This window comes from Barbus barbus (genome assembly GCF_936440315.1).
Source record: "Barbus barbus genome assembly, chromosome: 33".
In the NCBI taxonomy this organism is placed as follows: Eukaryota; Metazoa; Chordata; class Actinopteri; order Cypriniformes; family Cyprinidae; genus Barbus; species Barbus barbus.
The window spans coordinates 29119701-29129700 of record NC_136761.1 but is presented as its reverse complement, the minus strand read 5'-3'; the positions used below and the strand labels follow the sequence as shown (position 1 = coordinate 29129700).

The 10000-nt window shown below is 40.4% G+C and overlaps 1 protein-coding gene across 3 annotated transcripts in view; it reads left to right on the top strand.

Moving 5' to 3' along the window:
• Positions 1 to 10000, top strand: part of LOC306853719 (syntaxin-18) — an 18193-nt gene that overhangs the window by 2448 nt on the left and 5745 nt on the right. For 2 of the 3 annotated variants that reach the window (XR_013782765.1, XM_079391345.1), the window contains exons 2-6: positions 2823 to 2890; positions 3066 to 3181; positions 3343 to 3420; positions 3563 to 3629; positions 8323 to 8387. Coding sequence is in view for 2 of the 3 variants with exons in the window: in XM_079391345.1 (XP_079247471.1) it covers positions 2823 to 2890; positions 3066 to 3181; positions 3343 to 3420; positions 3563 to 3629; positions 8323 to 8387 (394 nt within the window). In the remaining variant the exon portion in view is untranslated. Of the gene's footprint in view, positions 1 to 2785; positions 2891 to 3065; positions 3182 to 3342; positions 3421 to 3562; positions 3630 to 8322; positions 8388 to 10000 lie in introns of all 3 variants that reach the window. The other variant, XM_079391346.1, reaches the window with a different exon arrangement.

Genomic DNA, 10000 nt, shown 5'->3' with positions numbered 1-10000 from the left:
CGAACCCGTCACCGGTGATCACTATCGGTCTCCATGGAGACGGTCAGAGGGAGAATTAACGGTCACGCGACTTCACAGAATACACTCGCTCTGTGTGTGTGTGTGTGTGTGTGTGTGTGTGTGTGTGTGTGAGTGTGTGAGTGTGTGAGTGTGTGAGTGTGTGTGTGAGTGTGTGTGTGTGTGTGTGTGTGAGTGTGTGTGTGTGTGTATATGTGTATGTGAGGTAAACGGAGGGTCTCTGATGATGAGATTAAATGCAGCCAGGCAGACTGTCTCCTTTAGCCCCGACACACACACACACACACACACACACACACACGCACCGGACTCATTGTTTAGGTATTACTTGCTCTTTAGGGTTTTAAATTACCAGAGCAATTGATCTCTCTGCCCTCCTGCAAGGCCTCCAGGACCACTATGAGAAACATGCACACACACACACACACACACACACACACACACATACTCTCTCTCTTACACACACACACGCACTCTCTCTCTTACACACACACGCACTCTCTCTCTGTCTTACACGCACACACACACACACACACTCTCTCTCTTACACACACACACACACTCTCTCTCTCTTACACACACACACACACACACACACACACACACACACTCTCTCTCTCTTACACACACACACACACACACACACACACACACACTCTCTCTCTCTCTCTCTTACACACACACACACACACACACACACACGTCGACGGGTCACTGCTGCCCTCTGCTGGTGAGCAGAGAAGCTGCAGATATTCAAACAGCTGTGATTGATTCTGATATTTCTATTTAAAGTGATAACTTAATAAAAAAAACATTTCAAGTTACAAATTATAACGCTTTAATTTCGACAGATATCAAAGCACTTAACAGCATCAGATTGGAGGATAGAGTGTCAGTAATGTATAATAATTAGATTAAACACTCAATTTTCAGTTAAAGGCATTTCATTATTGAGGTCAGTGATGTCATTGTCTAGCTCAGTTTAGTTTAAATAGTATCTGCTAAATCAAACTGACGATAATCACTAGAAGCAGAAAGCAAGCAAAGAACATTCACATAAAAGCATATTATGACTGACTTCAGTCTAGCCAGAGTTTCATCTCAAAACTCCCGTTATAATCCTCAAGCTGTGCAAACACTGTGTGTAGGGCTGGGAGATACGGCAAAGAAAAACTATCAAAACATCTGACCGATTCTTCATTTTTACTATTTTAACTTGTCAACTTGAACGTAACTACAAGATGATTAAAGTAACTTTTTATTAATCTTCTAGTTAAAGAAGCTTCTGTTCCGAGTGCAGCACACATGAAGCTGTCAACATGATGTTAATGTTAAACAAATCACATCTTGTACAAATGTGTCTTATACATATTATATGTTCAGAAATAGTACGAGGAAAATGCTTTAAAATTCTCAAAAGTCAAGGTAATTGAAAATGGCTGAAGTTATAACAGCAGTAGACTATTATTAACTATAAATGCTGTGTAAACATGGATGTGTTTGTCTCTTACATTAAACAGCATTCTATAAACACTGCGCTCAAGTTAAAGAAGTTCACTCTCATCTTCTGGCATGTTGTTCCTCTTCCACTGCCGCGTCTCATCTTTATCAACACAAAAGCTGTTTCTGTGTGATCTACTCTACTCACGGTCCTTCAGAGCTTCACACACCAGCGGCTAATCACTCTTTTCTCTTTACTGCTAGCATATTGTCAAAGTGTCTAATTCTAACGCTGGGTAATCTTTCCATTCAAAACCGAGATTCCTTGATTTATAAAAAATAATATTGTGGCAAAACATTAAATTCAACTGAATCAATGAAAATGAAGAAACAAAACAAAGAAACTCTTACTTTGGTAATTCATGCATCTGCACTAGAACATCTGATAAAACAGCTTTCTCATGGCATCTCCAGCCTAAACAACTAACAATCATTACCTGTGTTCTGTGATTACCCATCTCTAATTATTGACTCGCTCCCTAGTACTTTGTAAATATATATGCATATTTTTCTAAATATAGATATATAATTATATAGAGAGTAAATGAGGCACAAATCTGTACATAAATCTTCTGTTCCAGATTCTTACACATTATTATTATTATTATTATTATTATTATTGTTATTATTGTTAAGTCTTATTTAAATGTTTCTGTTCTCATGTCAGGTATGTATGTATGTATATACCAAGAGCTTCTTAAAAACCACAACAATTTCCTCGTGTGTTTGCGCTCACTTGGTGAATAAAGCTCCCTAAATGCATTTTTTGGGCTTTATGGAGGTGCGGGACTCAACTCCAACACTGTTTACAGATACAAACATACAAACAACACAGTGTGATGGACAGAGAATGAAGTCTGTCTGTGGTCCTGTGATCTTGAGCTGTTTTGACTTGCTGTCAGACGAATCACAGACTCAGAGCTGCTGCTGGGAACGGTTGATTCTTCATGAACAGCAGTCGACCTTTGACCTCCGACCCGACTGATGCTGTTATTCCAGCCGCCAGGATTAGACCTCCGCTGATGCGGTGTGTGTGAGTGTGTATTTGTGTGTGTGTGTGTGTGTGTGTGTCACTATTAAGTGATTCTGTTCAGGTCAAATTCTACAACTGCAGCAATTACGTAATTGCAGTTATTAAAGCGGCAGAAATATTTCAGTAACATTAGCAAAACAATCCACAGCCCTCTTTACTCCATCTGTCAGTCTCAGAGTGTGTGTGTGTGTGTGTGTGTGTGTGTGTGTGTGTGTGTGTGTGTGTGTGAGTCAGTGTTGACGCAGTGTGTGATCTGCTCTGGTCTCTGCAGATCTCGAACATCTCGAAGCTGAAGGACTTCCTGCTGCAGCACAGGAAGGAGTATGTGAACGCCGGCGGGTCAGTCACAGCTTCTGCTTACAGCTGCTCTGTCACTGAGCGCCTCATGAGTGTCTTATTTGTGCTTATTGCATATCATTGTAATCATTCTGAAGTGTTGAGTTCATGTCTGAGCGTGTGTGTGTGTGTGTGTGTGTGTGTGTGTGTGTGTGTGTGTGTGTGTGTGTGTTCACAGTGTGATGTGTTCGGATGTGTCCCGTATGACGGACAGTGACAGAGATCAAATCGACCAGGATGCTCAGATCTTCATGAGGACCTGCGCAGACGCCATCGGCCAGCTGAGATCTGACAGTATGTGTATACTGCTGTACATTTCATTGCATTATAAGTCATGTTCATTTATTTCTGTAGTGATTTGTACAATATAGACCGTTTCAGTGTTGTGTGTTTGTTTTTGTTTTTGTGTTGATGTCTGCCTCTGTGTGTGTGTGTGTGTGTGTTGTGTTCTGTAGAGGGCAAACAGATGGTCTCAGCACAGGTGAGGGATCATCGTACAGCAGTGCTGCATCTCATCGAGGCGTATCTCAAAGGTACACACAGACACGTGTGTGTGTGCATATATATATATATATATATATGTATGTATATATACACATACACAAAGAAACCTTCACACACACTAAGGTGAGCACACATTAACTCGTGTGTGTGTGTGTGTGTGTGTGTGTGCAGGTGTGTGTAAGCTGTATTCTGAACAGAGAGCTGTACGTGTGAAGAGAGTCGTGGACAAAAAGAGATTGTAAGTATAACACACACACACACACACACACACACATGAATAAACATCACTGTAAACACACACGTCATCATGTCATTCCTTCTGTAACAAGTCAAGTCAGCTTTATTATATAGTGCTTTTAACAATACAGATGTTTAACAGCACTTAACAGGATCAGATTGGAGGATAGAGTGTCAGTAATGTATAATAACACACTAACGTGTTTCATTCTTTCATTTTCAACTGTTAATCATTTTGAAACATGTAAAGCAGGCAGGTTTAAACTTACAGTAGTTAGTTAGTTATTTATAAAGCACATTTAAAAACAACCTAAAGGTTGACAAAAGTGCTGTACAGAACATTAGAAACAATCAATAAAATAAAAAATTACAATCAATAAAGTAAAATAGATACTGTAAAAATTCATATGCTGTTAAATGCCATAGATAGAAAATAAGATTTAAGCTTAGATTTAAACATAGAAAGAGAAGATACCGTTCGAACGGACAGTGGTAAGCTGTTCCAGAGTTTAGGGCCAACCCTGGCAAAGGCTCTGTATCTCCTGTATGTTTTAGCTTCGTCCTGCACACAGAGAGTAGTCCAAGATCCTCAGACCTAAGACAGATAGGTAGCCTGGAGCTAAGCCATGTAAAGATTTATAAACAAAGACTAAGATTTTAAACTCTATTCTAAATTTAACTGGTAGCCAGCGCAGAGATATAATGATGGGAGTGATGCGATCACATTTTTTACTACCGGTCAACAGCCTCGCAGCGTTCTGAACAAGTTGTAAACGCCCAATAGATGAACTATTAACTCCGTAATAAAGTGAATTACAGTAGTCAAGACGTGTGGTGATAAATGCATGAATCACTATTTCAAATTTCGTGAGGGAGAGAAAAGTTTTAACTTTTGCAATGCGACGTAAATGGAAAAAGCATGATTTGAAAACAGAATTAATCTGTTTAATCAAACTGCAGTCCTGAGTCAAGTAACACACCAAGGTTTCTCGCACACGGAGTAACATTAGAGCTTAAAACGCCTAGATCCAGATTACTACCATCATAATAATCACTTGGTCCAAACAATACTTCAGTTTTTTCCTCATTTAAGGCCAAAAATGTTTGTGACAGCCATGATTTCAGATCCCACAAGCATGCTAGCAAAACCTCAATGGAACGTGAATCTTTATGTTTAAGTGGGAGGTACAATTGGGTGTCATCAGCATATAAATGAAACGATACTCCATGTTTAGAAAACAAGGATCCCAGTGGCAGCATGTATAAAGAGAAAAGTGTAGGAGCAAGGATTGATCCCTGTGGAACCCCACAGGAGAGGTGTGCTACTGACGAAGTATGTTTTCCAATACAAACAGAAAACTTCCTATTGGTTAAGTATGACCTAAACCAGTTTAAAACCGTACCCTGAATGCCTACATGGCTTTCCAGTCCAGAAATTAAGATTTCATGATCGAATGCTGAACTGAGATCTAAAAGGACCAAAGCAACAGCATTCCCATTATCAGTAGACAGCATAATGTCATTCATGACTTTCAATAATGCAGATTCAGTACTGTGTCATTTTCTATAACCTGACTGAAAGGTTTCATATAGTGAATTATAACTCAGAAAAGACTGTAATTGAGAGAGAATAACCTTTTCCAAAAATTTTAAAATAAACGAGAGCTTGGAAATTGGCCTAAAATGACTTAGCACAGAAACATCAGGATTGTGTTTCTTCAGCAAAGGAGTGACGGAAGCATGTTTTAGACAGTCAGGGACCGTACCGGTACTCAAGACAAATATTGATAAAAGGCAGAAGATCAGGCCCTATGATATCTACAATTTGCTTTAAAAATGTGATGGAATAAGATCATGATGACAGAAGGTGGGTCCTTCTAATATCTTTGCAGGTATGTAAGGAAATGTGATCAAACACACGCCAGGTAACTGAGCGACTGGTTATTTCAGACATGACAAATGCCGTCTGCATTGATTGAGGTCTTAACAATTTTGTCTTATTAAGAAAGAAAGACAGAACGTTTTCACATAGAGAATCGGACACATCAGAAAAAACATTTACAGCAGGGTTTAAAACAGAATCTGTAGTTGAAAATATGATCCTAGGATTTTTTGCAACAATCTCAGTAAGGAATTTGGATTTAGCTGACTTAACAGCCTTCTGAAAAACAGAAAGACTCCTTTAGCATGTTTGCAGTCTGTCCTTGTGAAACGTTCAGCCCTTCTACATACTCGTCTGAGTGAACGAATAGAGTCATTAAACTAGGGCGCCGACTTTTCTTACATCTCAATACACGTCAGCATATTCTAAGGTCCGAAGCTCGTCCAGTGATGATTCAACAGCCGTGTATGCAGCTGCGAAGACCTCACAGGCTGTCGGAGAAAAATAAGGAGACCACTGGGCCAGGGCAGGAACTTTACTAGATGAGCGAGGAAGAGTAGTAGCGAATAGCACCGATTTATGATCAGAAAAGCCATTGTCATTAGTCTCCAAGTTCGAAATAGAAAAACCATGTGAGAAAACCAGATCCAAGGTATGACCTTGACCTTGCACCCACTGAGAGAAGCTAAAAGAGTCCATAAGATTGCAAAAGTCCTTGGATAACAGTTTACCAGGGCAACGTGAATGTTAAAATCACCCAATAATAAAATCATTTCATACGTTGTTGCAACATTCCCAATAAATTCATTCAAAAAAGCATTGTTAAGCTGTGGAGGTCGATAGACAACTGCACACAGTACTGGATTTACCAAGTCCATTAAGAATAATTGAACCTCAAAACTCATAGGGATTTGTAGAAATAGTGCGACAATGAAAGTTATTTTTAAAAACAGCTGCCAGTCCTCCCCACGTTTAGATAATCTCGGAGAGCTAAAAGATGAACAGTTTTGTGGAACAAGCTCAGAGAAGGGACTAAAATCGCCCTCTTTGGACCAGGTTTCTGTCATGAACATAAAATCCAGTTCGCGTGAGATAAAGTCATGCAGAATAAAGGTCTTGTTTACCACAGACCGCACGTTGAGTAAGGCCATCCTGGGTGATGGTGGATCACTCGCTGTTTGAGATGCCCTGTTTAGCTGGATGCGCTCCGCTCCGACGGAGCCGCACAGGCACATCAAAGGAGCTAGGGATGATGGGCCGAATCCAGCGGTGGCGGTAGCGGCCATAGGAAATATCCAATCCAGCTTTTAGTCTGTTAGCGACTCCACCTCATTTACCGCGTCTCCTGCAACGTTTCTTTCGTGGAAAGACAGGCACAGGTGATCCGGGATACTCATCTGGAACGGTGAGGAGTGTGAATAAAAATCACTCCTTAAGTTGTTTTCCATGTTGCTAACTGAGTTTTTGATTTCTAACAATGCTTGCCGATCATAAACGAAGGTTGTTGACCATGTATTGGTCACCAAGAAACAGAGAAAACTAAGCAGAGTCCATAGCAAACAGAACGACAAACAGTTCGAAAAATGTAGAACTCAACACTGATTACAGTCAGACTTGCAGAATCCTTCAATCACTTGAATTACATTTACATTTATTCATTTAGCTGACGCTTTTATCCAAAGCGACTTACAATTGCTATATATGTCAGAGGTCGCACGCCTCTGGAGCAACTAGGGGTTAAGTGTCTTGCTCAGGGACACATTGGTGTCTCACAGTGGATTCGAACCCGGGTCTCTCACACCAAAGGCATGTGTCTTATCCACGCGCCATCACCACCCCAGATTATTATATTATAGAATTAAGATTATAATCATTTAATTTGAAAGCACAGCCACCACAAAATCAGACTTTAGCACCACTTTTTACTTTGAGATGATTCTGAAGTTAAATACAGATTTAAAATCATAAGATATAGTTTAATAGCTGTAATAGTTATTGAAATCAAATCTTTGCATAGCTATGACAGGAAACACTGGCATCTAACAATGCCTTACAAAAATAAAGCATATACATGAACCCAAATAGAAAATAAAACCGTTATTTGCGGTGTCAATAAGCATGTGTCCTAAACTCCTGAAACATTGGCAGCAGCAGTTTTAACGTAAAGTGACATGACATCAGTTAATTAATTAACAGTATGCTGCTGTCAAACATACGGTTTATTACATCGCAAAGTTAATTTGTACAACAAATATTGAGTTACTCTATCAAAATGTGTCTAATGCCCCTTAATGTGTATTTTTCATTGCAAGTTTATTTCCAGTAGCCTGCTTTGTATGATGCATGTAAATACACTTTTTTTTTCGTTTTTGCATAGATTTGATAGTTCGGCTGTATCATTTGTAATTACAAAATAATATATAGACTATGCAGAGGCCATAGCTAAAAGAAAATAAAAATAAACTTTTTAATCAAATCCGCCACCACTAACTGACACAAACCATTCTAAAGTGATGTCTACTATTCTACCGTGCTTTATGAAACTTACACCAGCCGTTCAGAAGTGTGCTTGCCCTTGATACAGGCAAATTATCAGGAGATGTTTATTCTGGAAGTGAAATTATCCTTTGAAGACTGAAAACTGGTCTGAATCTTTTTCTCTTGTGTGTTTGTCTGGCTTTAAGCAGCTTTAGAAACTTTAACTGGAAAATAAATCACAAAAACAATCTTTAAAACTTACTGGGATGAATGGAGTGTGATTATTATCAGTGATGTGAAGACACACTGGCGTTCACACTGAATGTGTTTCCAGATCCAGATTAGAACCGGAGCAGATCAGTCACAACAAACAGCAGAGCGACGGAGAGGAGAACAACGGTGAGACACACACACACACACACACACACACATACTATACACACTCATACACACACACACACACACACACACACACACACTACACTCATACACACACACACACACACTACACTCATACACACACACACACACACACTACACTCATACACACACACACACACACACACTAACGCACACTATACACACACATACACACACACACTACATAGTACACACACAGGGGAAGTCGTGGCCTAATGGTTAGAGAGTTGGATTTGTAACCCAAAGGTTACACTAACACACTATACACACACACTACATATTACACACACACAAGATATCTATACAAAAGTGCTGTGATAAGTTAGTTTAGCACAGTACACATAGCTAGGGTCTTTTTTTCTTCTTTTTTTATATATAAATTGGACCAAAATAAATAGAATAGAATTGGTAAGTGCTAGTATTATTTGGTCAGGTGCTGGAAAAAATAAATTGTCTTTAGACATTTTGACTGTCAGACAGGCTGCAATGCGAGCAGCTACAGTCGGATCATCTGATTGGAATGAGAGGTAGAGTTGCGTGTCATCAGCATAGCAATGATAGGAAAAGCCATGCTTCTGAATGACAGATCCTAAAGATGACATGTAGATGGAGAAGAGAAGTAGTCTAAGCAGTGAGCCTTGAGGCACCCCAGTAGCAAGAAGCTGTGACTTACTGTATAAACCTCACCTCTCCAAGACACCCTGAAGGACCTACCGGAGAGGTAAGACTCGAACCACAGGAGTGCAGTTCCTGAGATGCCCATCTTCATGAGGGTGGACAGGAGGATCTGGTGGTTAACTGTGTCAAAAGCAGCGGACAGATCCAGCAAGATGAGTACTGAGGATTTAGAAGCTGCTCTTGCCAGTCTGAGGGCTTCAGTAACCGAGAGTAGGGCAGTCTCAGTTGAAAATTGATCAGAGAATTGGCCGCTGATGGTTCTTGTTTTATTTGTGAAGAAAATTGCAAAGTCGTCAGCTGTAAGAGTTGATGGAGGAGGACAGAGAAGAGAAGAGAAAGTGTGCGAGAGTCAGAACAGTTGTTAATGTTGTTGTGGTAGTATGTTGTTTTAGCAGCGGAGACATTTGCAGAGAAGGAGAGGAGTTACTGATATATACTAAGGTCAGAAGAGTTTTTTGATTTGCGCCACTACCTCTCTGCAGCCCTGAGTCTAGAGCGATGTTCCTGGAGAACATCAGACAGCCAGGGGGCAGAGGAGGTGCGTGCTGGATGAAAGCGGGTAAAGTGATCTAAGCAAGATGTTAGAGTGGAGGAGAGAGTGTCAGTAGCACTGCTTGTGTCCAGTGCTGAAAGCTGAGAGGGTGAAGGAAGTGAGGATGAAATCATTGAGGATAGGTGAGACGGAGAGAGCGAGCGGAGGTTACGCTGAAAGATGACCTGCGGAGGAGTGTGTGCTGTGTCTGGAGTCAGTGCGAGGTTGGAAGTGATGAAGAGGTGGTATGAGGTGTGCAACGGAGTAACTAAAGTGTTGTCAGTGGAGCAGTAGCATGTGTAGATAAGGTCCAGTGGGTTAGCTATTTGTGAGTAGCTGTAGTAGACACTCGCTTGAGGTCAAATGAGGCGAGCAGAGTGTC